The sequence below is a fragment of the Marmota monax genome, unplaced genomic scaffold (genome assembly GCF_021218885.2).
Source record: "Marmota monax isolate L192 unplaced genomic scaffold, Marmota_monax_Labrador192_F-V1.1 WCK01_AAM20220418_F8-fsc00001, whole genome shotgun sequence".
Lineage (NCBI taxonomy): Eukaryota > Metazoa > Chordata > Mammalia > Rodentia > Sciuridae > Marmota > Marmota monax.
Window position 1 is genome coordinate 21,638,511 of NW_026693777.1, and position 16,317 is coordinate 21,654,827.

The 16,317-nt window shown below is 40.3% G+C and overlaps 1 protein-coding gene across 3 annotated transcripts in view; it reads right to left on the minus strand.

Annotated features, from left to right (window-relative positions):
• Positions 1–9,265: 9,265 nt before the first annotated feature.
• Ppp1r36 (protein phosphatase 1 regulatory subunit 36) overlaps positions 9,266–16,317 on the minus strand; it is a 33,461-nt gene continuing 26,409 nt past the window's right edge. For 2 of the 3 annotated variants that reach the window (XM_046461905.2, XM_046461903.2), the window contains 4 exons: positions 10,892–10,934; positions 10,408–10,586; positions 10,135–10,326; positions 9,266–9,638 (listed from right to left, as the gene is read on the minus strand). In XM_046461905.2, coding sequence (XP_046317861.1) covers positions 9,491–9,638; positions 10,135–10,326; positions 10,408–10,586; positions 10,892–10,934 — 562 coding nt within the window. In that variant the 3' untranslated portion in view covers positions 9,266–9,490. The remainder of the gene's footprint in view (positions 9,639–10,134; positions 10,327–10,407; positions 10,587–10,891; positions 10,935–16,317) is intronic. The other variant, XM_046461904.2, reaches the window with a different exon arrangement.

The window sequence follows — 16,317 nt, forward strand, 5'->3', positions numbered from 1 at the left end:
AGGGCCTTTTTAAGAAAAAGAAAAAGAAGTCCTGGGCTGGGGCTGTAGCTCAGTGGTGAATGGTTTGCATAGCATGTGTAAGACTGGGTTCAGTCCCCAGCACTGTAAAAAGAAGTTCTGGGTCTTTCTATTTTCTTTCAAATTTTTAGGGAAATCTGGCATTGTTCATACCAATAAATCTGAGTCCTGGCTGAGATGATCAGGGCCACCAGGAGAACTTGGGAAAATGCACATGGTTGACCCTCCCCAGACTCCCTGAATCTCCAATGTTGTGCCACTGACTGGAGGTAGGGCAGGACATCTCCATTTTTCAAAACCTCCCCTAAATGCTTATGTTAATTATGTTTAAATCCATGTAATAAACCATGTAAAACAGATATTTTTAAAATGAAGTGAATTGTTGGGTGTGGAGACACACACTTGTAATCTCACTGAATCCAGAGGCTGAAGGAGAAGGTTTGAAGGTTTGAGGCCAGCCTCAGCAACTTGTGAGACCCTGTCTCAAAATAAAAAAAAAAAAAATTAAAAGGGCTATGGATATAGCTCAGTAGTAAAACACTCTAGGTTCAACTCCTAGCATCCAAAAAAGAAAAAGAAACAAATCTAAATATGTTAATTTAGAAAGATCTCACATTGGCTATACAGAAGGTATAGTAAGTTTTCATTTGATATGAATTTGAAGAAATGTATATAGACTTATACCTTAGGTACACATACACTGTATCCATTTGGAAGTCTCATCCCCAGGTCATGACAGGCACCAATCAGAAAGAATGCCATGTGTAGTGCGGATCACCTGTGCCTGTGGGGTGTGAGCCCTTTAGGTGATGGATTGCAGGAGAGAGGATCTCTGGGAGGGACCAGAGTAGATGGGTCATGGAGGGCTGGGGAAGTGTCTGCTTACCAACTGCTGTGGAAGTATTTCAACATGCTCACATCCTATAGAGGATTCCTGAATTTATATGCAGAAAAAAAAAAAAGTCTGGGATGATCCTCAATCAACATTGGCAATTAAAGCAGAAAGATGATTTGGGTAAAATCATCAGGAATATTTGGGAAATAGCCATGAGTATAGGAAGGGTGGATAACCAGCCATTATCTACAGGCAAGACCCCTCTGCTGAGCCAGTCCAATGAGCCCACTGCTGCCACTGCCCCTTGCAGACCCTGGAATACCAGTGTATTATCTTATCACTATTGAGATGTGCATCTCCCTCCCTCACTGGACTATGAGCCCCTTGAGCACAGGAATGGGATCCTATTAATGTTTGGATTTCTAGTGTCATGCCCTCCCCGCCCCACACACACACTCCACAGGTCCACAGTTCTTGCCACAGAGGAAGCAGAATGCTGAATGGAATAAATGAGCAAATAGAATTTTCTGGATACACTAATAATAGGCAGAAACAGAGAGAGCTGTACATAACTGGATGTGTCATTCCTGAACCTCAAGAACAAAAACAAAAAAAATGCACACACTTTCTCATTCTCCATTCCTCCACTGATGAATTGTCAGATGTAACTTCAACCAAAAACATGTGGCTTGGCTTTCACGGTGGACTAGCTTTGTCATTTTCTCTGAATTAAGCATTGTTTTTAGCAGAGATCTGTATAAAACCATGATTTCATAAAATGATTGTCTTGATTTTAAATGGTAGATTCTGATGAACCAAACTACCAACTCTATTGGGATTCCCTTCCCCCCACCTTTGCAGTCCTAGAGATGAAACCCAGGGCCTGTGCACCCCGGGCAAGTGCTCTACAACTGAGCTGCACACCAGCCCTGGGCTTTTTGTTTTAATTACCCATACCTTCAAAGAATTCCAAACACATACCTTAAACAAGCAACTTGAAACCAAACATGGTTCATAATGACCAGGATTCTGGAGCAATAAAGCAAAAATAAACTATATATTCAGAATTAGTTTTCATAATAAGCCAGAAGTCAGGAACACGTAAGAATCTGGCTGCACCACACCCACAAATTATGTAACAGTCTCAGATTTCATCTGCTTTTTCTAGGCCACAGGGAAGTTAGAGACTGGGAAGCTCTTTAAAAATGAAGGATAATGGCACTCTAATAACAATCATGATCCAAAGAAAGTTGATTGTTTTTGCTTATTCATGATCATTTATGATCCACCTCATACAATATACTATAAAAGGCAAAAGCTCAGAGAAATAAAAACTGATGTTCACACCACAACCTGTGCATGAATGTTTGCAGCTTTATTTGTAATAGTGCAAATCTGAAATCAATCCAGATGTCCTTCAAAGGATGAATTAAACTGTTCCATCTGCATCATGGAATACTACTCAGTAATAAAGGGGAACAAAGTATTTGATATGTGCAATGAACTGGATACATTTCTAGAAAATGCTGAAAGTCAATCCCAAGAACTTACATACTATATGAACCCATGTATATGACATTCTTGAAATAAGACGTGTGTGTGGCTATAAAAGAGTGACAGGAGGGATTCTTGTGGTGATGGAATGTTCTGTGTCTGGGCTAGATCAATATTATGATCAATATCCACTATGAAATTATACTATAATTTTGCAAGATGTTACCATTGGGACAAGCTAGGTAAAGTTTTCATAGGATCTCTGTATTATTTTTTACACTTTGAATCTGGAATTATCTCAAAATTATCTCCAAATAAAATGTTTAATTAAAGAAGGAAACAAACAAGAAAAGGTATAAGCAGCACAAAAATAAAAATGGGAAATATGTATAAAAATGGGAAATAAAAATCTGAGCAACCAACCTTAAGCTCTGATGATTAAGTATTAGTTTTAAATTTCTGTATTTTCTTGCAGTAAAGTGAAAAGAAGAAAACATGATAGGTTGAATACTATCATTCTCTGATGAAAGTAATCACAAGGAGAGGTGATTTTTCCCCCCGTTTAGCAGTCAATTCTAAAAGAGAAATTAACTTAGTTTAAAATACAACCCGCTGAGCTCAGCCAGCTGAAAACTCAGGTGCTGCTTAACTTAATGATTATTAATCCATGACTTGGTTATTTGGGATCCTAGGGAAAAAAAGAAACCCAATTTTCAGGCTGAGTCCTACACAGATGTGGAGCAGATGAACACCCAGAAGGAGTGGCTTTGGGGAAAACAAAACAAAAACACATCATGCCCAACTGTCTTTTCCTATGCACGGTCTGAAAGCCCGCCATTTGGGATGAACTTCTTTGGACTAAGAAATTTTACTACCTGGATTTCTGAAAATTCAGGGCCTGGTTGTTGCTGAAGTGATGCTCACAGAGGAGCTACTGGGCATTCAAGAGCCTCAAGAGAACATGGAGAGATTTATACCCTGAGCTTTCCCATCCAGGGCAGCCCCCAGCCCAACCCTCTTGCCTCCTCAAGTCTCACCTCTTACAAGTATCCCCTGGCCCCCACTGCCTCATTGGTTTTTCACCTAAACTGGATCATGCCTATTAACACACACACATGTGTTCCAGTATCTCTGAAAAGCCAAAGCCAAAACAATTCAACAACAAAATAATGCCACCCCTTTGGCCCACAGAGCTGCCTATTGACTGTATTCCTTTCCTTTGCTTCGCAGCAAATCTCTCCTTCTCGTAGTCCTGGTCTCCACTTCGCCCTCTGCCTTTCCCCACAGAACCTGTTTCGAGAGGGCGCCACACCTCCAGGCCTGCACAGCTGACTTCCATATTCCCAGATCTAAGGTCACGTCTCTGTTCTCATCCTATTAGTTCTTTCTGTGGCATTTCTCCCCAGCTTCCGATCCCTACTTCATGACATGCTTTTTCCTTCCACGATTCCTCGCTCTTGGTTTTCCTCTTACCTCACAGGCTATTGGCACATTGTTGATCTATGTTGCTGGAACACATAAGGGATTTACTGCATTTTCCAGCTCCTCTTCTGCTCTTTCCAACATGTGGAAAGCTCTACAGCTGGGTAAGGACCCAGTGTCTTCTCTACTTGCATTAAATCTCTCCTTAGCCAATCGTATCCAATCTCAATGGCCACTTACTTCCAAATCTACATTTCCAGGTCTGATCTCTCCCTCAAATCAGTAGCCTCTCACTGATCCCAGTCTCCATTCTCCATTCCGCACTGCCTTCAACCTCCAGCCCACTTTCCACACAGTAGCCAGATGAATCATTTTGAAAATAAATCGAATCACGTCACTACTTTACCTAAAACCCCCATCTGCTCCCCAACCCAGTTAATATAGAATCCTAACACCCTACCCACTTACAAAGCACAAATCATCTGGACCTTGCTAACTGCTCCTCATTCATCCAGAAAGACACGGACGACATCTGCCTCATCATGGGAGAATTTGGAGGTCATAGCATAGCAGGTGTACTATATAAATATTTCTTTGTGAATCAGTAAACCAATAATTTAGTAAGACAAACTTGTAATTCTAGACTGGTAGCGATAACTCTGTTCCTCAGAGTTCTGATTTGAAAAGTTAGCATCCATCACCAGCACTCTTCCTGGTTTGCTGTAAGAAGTCATGGGGGTGGGGGAATTGTCTAGTTCTAAAAATCCAAGCAATAGGCCTTTAATGGGAACATGTTACCACGGGAGTCCTGGGATGACACTTAGCGCTCCTCCCCCCTTGATTCTTGGTGTGAAATGACACAAGACTCTTGGATTCTCAAGCAGATGCTGCCTTTGTGTCTGCATCAGTGTGTGACTGTCGGCACATATTAAAGGAGGTGTGAGAAGAGAGATGGTGAGTGTGGGGGAGGAGATAATTACCCCAAGGGAAGCAACAGCACATTTGTACAGTCAGAGGCTGGGAGAAGCAATACAAAAGAGCACACCTGGAAATCCACTGCACTTCCACCCGGGCCTCAAGCCAGCTGCTGGCAGGGGCTGAAGTTGATTGGAGCAGTTACCCATCTATAGGATTTGTGCATTTTGTGATTTTCTTTTTTTTGAGGGAATCTTTTTTTTTCCTCAAACTTTTCATGCATGCTTTGGTCTGTGCTTGTTGCAAAGCAAAAGAATAATTGGGGGGGCTGGCGTTGTGGCTCAGTAGTAGAGCGCTTGCCTAGCATGCATGAGGTACTGGGTTCGATTCCTGACAGCACATAAAAATAAAAACAAAATAAAGGTATTGTGTCCATCAACAACTAAAAAAATTTTGAAAAAAAAACTGGGGAGGGTGCAATTCTCACCAATCACATCCTGGTAGTTCATGGAGAGCTGATACCTACTCGTTTTTATCTCCCAGTCTCCTTTCCACTTCTGCTCCCCCTGCAACTGTAAATATTTAAGTCTTTGCCTCTATTTTTTTTTTTAACAAAGAGCAAAAGCTTAGAAAACCACAATGACATTATTATACCTAAAAAATTTACCAATAATTCCTTAATATCAAATATCCTCCCAGTATTAAATTTCCCTGATTGTATCACATACATTATATATGATATGTATTACATATATATCATAAAACAATTATTAGTTTGTTCAAATTAGGATCCAAACAAGGTCCACAATGTATTTGACTAATATATCCCTTAAGTCTACTTTTCTCACTTAAAGATTCACCCTTTATTATTTGTTGTGGAAACCAGGCCACTTTTTCTGTAGACTCCTCCCTTTTAAAAATTTTCCAACTGCATGCCTGCAGTGCTATGTAGCATTTTCCTCCTTTCTTGGGTTTCCTAGACTGGCTATTAGGCTTAGAGACTCTGTTCTATGCAGTTTTAATTTTTTGGAGGGACTTCTTTAGAGGAAATGTTGTAGACTCCCTACATGATGCCCAGGTGTCTCTTAGGATGTCACCTGCTACTGGCGATCATTGCCTGATCCATTATTCCATTTATGATTTACAAAATGATGATAATATTCTAGCTCTATCCCTTTGTTAATGTTTTTTAGTTGTTGATGGACACACAATACCTGTATTTTATTTATATACATATATATAATATGTATTTTATTTATCTATTTTTTGGGGTGCTGAGGATGGAACCTCATGCCTCACACATGCTAGGCAAGTGCTCTACCACTAAGCCACAACCCCAGCCCTATCATTTCCTTTCAATTTATTTCCTGAAATAGTTCTGCAGAGAAAAATTGTCCCTCATCCACTATTTGGGTTGCACTGTACAGCTGGAAAGGGAAATTACTACCTGTCATTTGTTGGGTAGAAAGAGCCAAGGAAAAGAGAAGCTCAGAAGAACAGCTGTGCTGTTTTTATCAAAGCACTGGTGCAGGAGGAGGGGGAATGACTGATGGAAAAGAGATGTGCATTCCCCTCTCGTGTCCTCATCATTTCTGAGGGGGTGATTTCGAGTTGGCCAGCTGCTTGGTCCGAGTCTCCACTTCACAAGTTAGCCTTACCCGCTTGCTCTCCCGTTCTGTCACAGAGGTTTGCTCTTGACTTCCTAGTTCAGCTCTGAAGGCTGGAACCCTCTTGATATGGTTTAGATCTGAAATGTCCTGCAAAAGCTCATGTGTTGAAGGCTTGGTCCCCAGTGCATGGGTTCAGAGGTGACCTTTGGGAGGTCATTGGATCATAAGGGCTGTAACCTCGTTAATGGACTAATCCATTTATGGACTGAGAGCTAAGGGGCTATTGGGAGGTGGTAGAAACTGTAGGAGGTGGGACCTAGATGGAGTAAGTCACTAGGACTGTGCCTTTGAAGGGTATGATCTGTCCCTGTTCCCCCTCTCTGCTTCCCATCAGCCATGAGGTATAGTTTTGCTATACCATGTGCTCCCCATCATGATGTTCTGCTTCGCCACAGGTCCAGAAACAATAGAGCCTAGTGACTATGGACTAAAACCTTTGAAATCTTGAGCCAAAATAAATCTTTCCTTCTTTAAGTTGATTTTATAAGGTGTTTTGTCACAGTAATGAAAAACTGACTAACACACCCACCTTATACTTATTCTTCTTCTTCTTTTTTTTTTTTGGTTTTGTTTTTTTAGTTGTAGTTGGTCATAATACCTTTATTTTATTTTTATGTGGTGCTGAGGATCGAACCCAGTACCCTGCACATGCTCAGTGAGCGCTATACCACTGAGCCACAACCCCAACCCCTCCACCTTATACTCCTTAAGTGTCTCATAAACCTAGCAAGGTACTGAGCACTGAGTAGGTTATCAATAAATTACTTCTTATAAGGTAACAGAATATTTACTTTATCATTGTTCTAATCATTCTAAAAAGAACTTTTAAAGTGCTTATTTGGTTACTGGGCTGAATAGAATGATACATTTCCACCTCTCAATGAGTGGTAAATCAATAATGGACATCTTCAGAGATCAACATGAACAAGCCAGATGTTTGAACTAGCCCTAAATGAATACACAAATATGCTTGAAAGGTAAAATATGTTACTGCCAAATTTCCTTCAGAAGGGTCACATCAGAGCATACTGCCACTCCCTCATTCATGTGTGAGAGTGCCTGTTTACCCACCCACTTGCCATTGTTGGTCATTATTTCTTTCAATCTTTGCAAATTCTATAGATAAAGAGTGAAATCATATAATCTAGTTTATTTTTCCAATTGTTTAATATTTTTTTACTGGGCACTTTACCCAAGGGTGCTCTACCACTGAGCTATGTTCATAGTCCTTTATTAGATTTTATTTTGAGACAAGGTCTTGCTAAGTTGTTCAGGCTGACCTTGAACTGGTGATCCCCCTGTCTCAGCTTCCTGAATCACTGGAATTACATGTGTGTACCACTAGGCCTGGAAAAAATTTGATTCTGGAAAGAATTTGATTCTAAATAGTGTCAATGTTCTCAAACTAGGCAGTGGAGGTGGGAGAGGTAACACCTCTACAAAGGTCCTCGTCTCGAGTTGCCACCCACCATTATGCTGGGTTTCAGAGTGACCTGACTGAGGTTCTAAGACCCAGCGCATTTTTCTTTTGCTCTGCTTAGGCCTCTGGGTTTGAGTTAGGAGAAGTAAAGGAAATGAGAATGAATCTTTGCCTAAAGAAGAAAAGGGAGATTATTTGCAAAAGAAGTGATCTGCCATACCAAGCCCTTTGGCATGGATCACCTAGACTGCCTTAGACATTATCCAGAGAGAGAGAGAGAGAGAGAGAGAGAGAGAGAGAGAGAGAGAGAGCATGCTAGTAGCAAACTCTGGACACAGAACAACTTTTTGAACCTACTGCCAATCAGACTGCTCTGGAGATGGAAGCACAACAGCCTGTCAATAAAACAAGGGGGGAGTTCACTGGGCTCTCAGCCCCAGAAACTTTCTTTTGCAACCTAAAACTTGTTTAGAGGGAGGTCCATGAATGGAGGAGTCAAATCTACTTTTCTTTCTTGGTATGGAGATTAGCGGAGATCAGAATGCCACATGTTAAGTCCTAAACAGGAATGGTTTGTATCTATGATGGAATTGAAGCCCAAAATAAATGCAAAGACAGAAATGTTGACACAGGTAGGCATCAGAAGCAGAACCAGGGAGTAGGTGGCCTTAAGACGATGGCCAAACTAGAAGACAGTTCTGCAGCCACTGACAAAAGCTTAAGCAATAAAATAGCTCCATCTTTCCTAAGTGCTTACTACCCCCACCAACCCCATAGCTCACCTCCACTAAACAAGGCCTGGCCATGAGGTTTTCAGGTCTGAGCCCTGGTATCTTCCACCCATAGCTGCCTGTTCAGGCTCCACACAACTTCAAGATCCATCTCCATATCCATCCCTCCATCCCCAACTTGAAAACCTCTCTCCTTTAAGCTGAGTCACACTGTTTCTCTTTATATCTGACTTCTAGCCTTCTTTTCCTTGCCCTGCTCAGGGAGAAACCTGAATGAAGACAGCATGTCAATCATCTCTACAATACCAGGTGCCACCTAGGTACTAGTTAAACTTTTTTTTTGGGGGGGGGGGGGTGTGCATGTATGGGATAGTACTCAGGGGCACTTTACCTCTAAACTACATCCCCAACCCTTTTGATTTTTATTTTGAGGCAGGGTCTTGCTAAGTTTCCCAGGCTGGCCTTGAACTGAACTTGTAATCCTCCTGCCTCAGCCTCCAGAGTTGCTGGGATTAGAGGGGGTGCTCCATCATGCCTGGCTTAGTGTTAAATTTTTAATTTGCCTTTTTTGTTTCTGAAATTTTATTTACACACATACCAAAGATGCTTTTTCATAAGGCAAAGTTGGATTTAGAAATGAATGCTTCTTCACCAGTCAACTAAAATACTAGCTAAGTGGCCTAATACTCTTGAAGAGTCACACTGAAGTAGAGGAAGCAAGAAAGTAACAAAATAAACTAATAAAAATAAGAAAATGAACTTTCAAGAGATTTCTGGAATTATTTAATAGTCTATTGAACTTTTAACAAAATAACTTGTACAAACAAAATTAACTTGAATAACTTAAAAAGTTTAATAATAATAACACACATATTGATCCTATGTCAAGCAATTAAGCTGAAGTAGTTTACCTCAAGTGCTGGGACTTGATTACAGAAGTGAAATATACCAGATTATTTAGGGCATATTTAAGAAGACAATGTTTTCATGACTCCAGTGCGTCCTGAATCTGGATGTTATTTCTCTCTCCCAGGGATGGAAGTCTTTTAGATGATTTTGCATTTTCTTTTGGTTCAAGGGGGAGAAGGGTATGAGGGTTGAACAGACATCGTGGCTCCCCCAAAATGCCAACTCTGTAAAAAGAATTGTTGGTATAGCTGAGGTAGTATACTAAAACTAAGACAGACAGACAGACAGACAGACACACACACACACACACACACACACACACTTTTTTGAAAGTTGTCTCTATTTCATGAATAACCACTGTGGTCTGACATATGAATCCAAAACTCAATCCACAGCAAGATTTTGTATTGACCCTTCCTAAATTTTCCAAAGATGATTCTTACAATACATAAACATCAGCCTTAAAGAATCTGTTACTTACTTCTCCAAGTTAGAACTATTTGGAGTCTAGCATAACTTTCTAATGATTTTTTTCTAATCTCAATGGATATAACTAGAATTGCTCTGGACAGGAAACAGACAGCCAGGAGCAGGGGATTCATGGAAACACAGATGCCTTGTCTTCATTCAATTCTCTGGCAGAGGCATGGATGGTGCTGAGCCCCTGCCCTTTCCAGGTCCAACCCTCAGGCTATCTGGCCTCCCTCCTGAGTCACTTACACTGACATGGGCACAGAGTCCAGACTTTGCATGTGTTTTTGCACCTGGCCTGGGAGTTTGATGCCTACTAGATGATACTTTTTCTCAACGATATTCTGAGCTTTTTCTCTGAGAGATGGCAGCAGAGTAGACAGTACTGGAGAACGCATGTTAATGGCTTTTTTAATGGCTGGGCGTTTTGCCATCATTCGCCTGTGGGAGAAGAAAGATGCCATTTAGATCACCTTATCCAGCTGTCTAGAAACAGCCTCAAGTTTACAAAAGAGATCAAACCTGAATTGTACAAAAGTCATGCGTTTCTTCTCCCCTCCTGATTCTTCATCCTCCCGTTTCCTTCGAGGAATATTGAACATATTGGAGCGGAAGAGCCTTCCTATTTCTTCCTCGATCTCTGTCAAGTGTTGACGTTGGAAGACAATCCATGCTACGTATGTACAGAAAGTGAATAAGGACTATGACAAAAAACAGATAAGAATCATGACTTTCAGAAATGATAAGAAAAACTCTCAACTGTTCATATAACATTGCAAAGTAGATGACCCAATTTCTCAATATCCCTGGAAAGCCATGAAAAATTGGACATGTACTCACTTTCATGGGAGGAAAATCAGACCAAAATCCTAAGGTGTACTATGTGGCTTGTTAGCATTTTTTTAAGAAAGAATATTCACCAAAATAAGTGCCTAAGAAATGACTATTCATCATTGCTATGCACTATGTATCACAGCACAAAGAAAATCCCTAAAATGTGACTCACCTCGAAGAATTTCCAGTCTTTTTGTGTGTCTGACATTTTCTCCCTGCAACATAGCACATTATAACAATAGGCTGAGAGGGAAGTTTAATCTTTAATATTCTAGCTCTTATCTTTCCCAAAATGTAGGCTCATGACCTGTGGCTCCAAGACAATTAGCTACATGAATGCTAGCAAAAGGCAAAGAGAATACAAATGCCTTCTATTCAACTTCCTAGGTGACCCAGGTCAAAACCTCTGGAGTGTTTGGGCAAAAATTAACCAAAATCACCAGGCACGGTGGTGCATGCCTTCAATACCAGTAGCTCCAGAGGCTGAAGCAGGAAGATGGCAAGTTCAAACCCAGCCTCAGCAACTCAGCAAGGCCCTAAGCAACTTAGCAAAACCCTGTCTCAAAATAAAAAAGAGTTGGGAATGTGATTCAGTGGTAAAGTGCCCTTGGGTTCAATCCCCAATACCCAAAAGGAAAAAAAAAGCCAACATAAATTCAAAATAAACAAACCAAAGAGAAATTGTATATTTTCAAATGCTTCTGGTGATGTGCTTCTGGTGATGTGTTGGGGACATGAGGAGAGTGGGAAGGTGGTAAACAGGTTATGTGAAGTGATAAATAGATGCGGTTGCACAGAACTAGAGGGTAAGTATAGAATGAAGAAAAACAAAGGTTTTGGCTATTGGATACAAAAAAGAAACAGAAACAAAATTAATAAAATCAACACCACACAATCAACAGACTAAGAACTATATTGTGCTCCTCCTTCTTCTGAGTAACATCTGACATTAAGGAGCCTGGAGCTTTTTCTCTCTTGCTAAACCACACACCCAGACCTGAGCCTTACTCTTAAAGGCAGATATTTGCCCAGCAGTCCTTGCAACACAAATTCATTGTTAAGGCTATTGTACTGGGATGAGCATGCTTAGTAAACCTGACCTTGCATCCTACATGGGTTGTTTTGATTTTGACTTTCAGCTTTAGGGAAGCAGGCATGTCCTGAAGAGTTCTTGAGAGTTGACTGTGGGGGCTGTGTACCTGCAGTCACTCCATCAGTCATTGGGAAGGAGGTCAGACCCAGGGTGCTCCAAGGTTGAAGTTGGTTTCACTTCTGCTTTTTCTTGTGCCTTCCTTGGAGTAACTGTGATTCCTAGGATTCTAGGATTGGTCCTGGGACCAGGCTTTCCAGAACCATCCTGGAAAGTCTAGGGAAGATAATTCCAATCCTCAGGATCTCCATCCTTCTTCCAGGGACTTTGGTTTTTACTGGCCCAAAGCGGCCTTCCACTGGGGCATGAGCCCAAAGAGCTGGCTCATCTTTTACAGCTCTTGTCCTACCTGCTTCTTTGTATATTGGATTCCTCATGTACAAGTCTTCAACACAAAATTAAGGCAACAATAATTACATTAAGTGCAGACTATGTGCCAGATACCATGCTGAAACCTTTATATTGATTACCATATTTAGTCTTCATAATACCCATATGAAGTAGTCAGCACTATTATTCCCACTTACAACTAAAAAAAAACTAAAGTTGAGACTAAAAACCAAATATATATGTTTAAGTAGGGACAGATCTTGTGCTAAAATTCATGTCTGTAAGATATATACATCTGTCCTCATAACCAGAATGCTTGGGAAATGGCTTTTTCTTTAGAATAGTTTGCAGATAAAAATATTGAACAACAGAGTCCAGCAGAAACTTTTCAGGGAAAGAAAGCTTCCATGTTTCTTTGGTTTATTCAGGCCTCACCTGAAGAATTTCTGCCCTTTCATACCTCTACCAGATTGAAACTAGAGCCCATGCAGACCTGCCAAGCTGAAGCAGAAAACCAAACAAACTGTTTTTGGAATAATGAGTCAGCTTATGTTCTGGGAGAAAAGTTTAGAGAGACAGCATCTTGGCAAGGTTTTGAAATTAGAGAGTGATGTCCATGAAACACACATTCTCCCACTCTCTCTCTCTTTCATTTTTTAGTTTAGAAGGAAAGGTAACATGAACGTCCTTCACTGTCCTTCAAATTGGTATAAATACCTGAACTCTTATCTCTCTTAAAGCCTAAAGCAAACTGATGTGGCCCACACCTGGGAAATGAAGAATGGAAGACTGGGTCTTGCCATTCTGATTTATCTCTGTGAGGGAAACTGAAATGAGTCCAGGAAATGGATGTGCGGCAGGGGCACTGTTTGGGATCTCACAGTTAAATCTCTGTAAATTCATCTGTTGCTGGTGAACTGTGGATCATTTTCTCTTTTTTTTGTATTTTATAATTTCTATATTAAGTACATAGAACCTAAAATCATTTAGAAATTTTTTGATTAAAAGAATGTAAGACACCTCCTCCTCTGCCAAAATCACCTGCAAAATTAAACAAGGTTTGTAATAGCACAATCCAATAGTAACATAAGGTAAGCCATAAATATAATTTTAAAATTTCTAGCAGCCATGGTAAAAAACAAACAAACAAACAGGTGGAGCTGGGGGTATAGCTCACTTGCTTAGCAAGCACAAAGCCCTAGGTTTGATCCCCCGCACTGCAAAATAAAAAAATAAATAAATAAAATGGTGATGTTAATTTTAACAATATACTTATTTTATCCAAATTCCTGGAATATCATTTCAATATATACTCAATATTTTAAATTGATAAGGTATTTTATTTACCTTAAAGCTTTTTGTACATATTTTATATACTGCATATATTTAACACTTATAGCATCTCTCAATTTGAAGCTACATTTCAAATGCTCGGTAACCACATATGGCAAGTGGCTACCATGCTGGTCTGCAAGAGCACTGTATAATCCACCTTTGAGGACACAATCCAAAGGAAAGAAGGGAAAGGTGACCTGATGGTAAATCCAGAGATTTTTTTTTTTTGCAGTGGCCTATTAAGATTCTTTCTTATTCCTTGTTGCTACTTTAGATTGTTAGCTCTAAATCAAAATGAAGAAAGTATATTATTAGTTATTGTGAAAGGATATAAAGCCTAGAGCCAAGGTTTGAACCTAGGCTCTAGGCTGGGGAAAAGAAAAAATTGTGTTTTCCCATTTGCCCACTATGGCTTTAGGTGAAATCAAGTGTGTTGGTAAGTTTCCATCACCATAACAAAATTCCCAAGAGAGTTAACTTATAAGAGAAAAGGTTCATGGGGCTGGGATTGTGGCTCAGCAGTAGAGCGCTCGTCTAGTGTGCGCGGGACCTGGGTTTGATTCTCAGTACCACATAAAAATAAAGTCATTCTGTTATGTCCCTCTACAAAAAAAAAAAAAAGGTTTTCTCTCTCTCAAAAAAAAAAAAAAAAAAAAAGAGAGAGAGAGAGAGAAGGTTCAGTTTGGTCCATAGTGTTGGAGGCTTCAGTCCATCATCAGCTGGTCTATTGCTTTGGTTCTGCAACAAGGTAGCACATCATGGCCAAAGCACATGTTGTAGCAAAATCACTCACTCACCTCATGAACCAGAGAGCAGAGGAAGAAGGGGCCAGGGCCCCACAATCCCTTTCAAGGGCACAACCATAATGACCTAAGGATTTCTCATTAAGCTCCACCTCTTCAAGCCTCTGCCACTTCCCATCCTGGGGACCAAGCCTTTAACTCATGAGTCTTTGAGAGACATTCAAGATCTAAACTAAATGAAGGTCAAATTCTGCCCTATACAAGGAAAAAGAAGTTTCAAAGATGTGTTGGTGGAGAGGGGAAAGAGTCCTTAATGCATGTGACTGAGCTGGGAGGCAGGTTTAAGAGTGATTTAGAGCTGTGTGTTCTGGCATGCATCTGTCCTCCCAGCTATTTGGAAGGCTGAGGCAGGAGGATAATTTGAGCCCAGGAATTTAAGACCAATTTGGGCAATATAGTCACACCCACCACCTCAAAAATTTTTAAAAAGATGATGTTTACACCTGCGTTTCAAAGAGCCTACTTTTCTCTCTATCTTTACCTCCACCACCAGCCTCTTTGGTCCACCATGAGGAGACAGCCACACTGAGAGTGTAGGAAGAAGGTTCATATCCTAGGATGGGGGTGAGGATGAAGCCTGTACTAGCTACAACCAAAGAACAGATCTAAGTCTATAGTTTACACCAAAAAGGAGGCTTTTGCATGTATTTCCAACACCCAGATAAATTTTACTGAACACATTCATCAAAATTTTGCTGATTTATGTGATACTGGATTTTCACAGATGTGTTTGGTATAGAGAAGCATCTTCTCTTACTTCTCAAGTGACATGAAAGCACTAGATTAACAGCCCCAAATTATTGGTTCTACTATAATCTTCACTCTAACTCCAGAGATAAATGGCATGAGGTATTCTAGTCCAATATTAGCCATGCATGTGTTAGAGGGAAAAATCAGAAAACCCACATGAAAATATTAGCTTATTCAAATTAAAGTGAAATAAAGACATGTTAAAATCAGCTAATTACTTATAACTGAAAAAATCACTGTCCTCATTTTCTACATAAAACCCACCAATGCCAGGCACGGTGGCACAGGCCTATAATACCAGTGGCTCAGGAAGCTGAGGCAGGAGGATTGTGAGTTCAAAGCCAGCCTCAGCAACTTTGCAAGGTCCCAAGCAACTCAGTGAGACTCTGTCTCTAAATAAAATACAAAAAAAAAAAAAAAAAAAGGGCTAGGGATGTGGTTCAATAGTTAAGTGTCCCTGAGTTCAATCCCCAGTGCAAAAAAAAAAAAAAAAAAGCCCACCAAAAGAATACTATAAATCCATGAATCAAGGACATAATCAAGCCCACCAAAAGAATACTATAAATCCACGAATCAAGGACATAATCAACATCCATTATGGCCATTAACAACTCACTGGCAGAACTATCCTGCAATCTGCTTTCCTCTAAGTCCTTTGTTCCATACATGTCAGTCCTTTGACATGTATGGAATTTGATACATAAATGGTGCATGGTGAGCTCTAAGCCTGTTCTTCTCCAAACTGCCATCCAATGGGCAGAAGAAAAGCAAGTGATACTGCAGATGGTGGAAAAGGGACCAGGACCTTGTGCTAACCAGAGGCAATCACCTACTTTCAAACATCATAGTTTCCTTTAAAAATTGTATTGTAAGAAGGAAAAAGGAGGAGGGGGAAAGGGGAAATATTGGAGGACAATAATGACCAAATTATATTGTTATATCAGGTGCATATACAAATATGTAACAATGAACCCACTATTGTATATAATTTTACTGCACCAAAAAAAAAAAAAAAAAAAAAAAAAACACACACACACACACATGGAAAAGATTGTAGCTGGGAGCAGTGGCACACACTTGTCATCCAAGGTATTCAGAGGCTGAGGCAGGAAGATCCCAAGTTCGAGGCCAATCTGGTCATCTTAGCAAGACCCTATCTCAAAATAAAAAACAAAAAAGGGCTGAAGATATGATTCAGTGGTAGAGCACTTGACTAGCATGTGCAAGGTC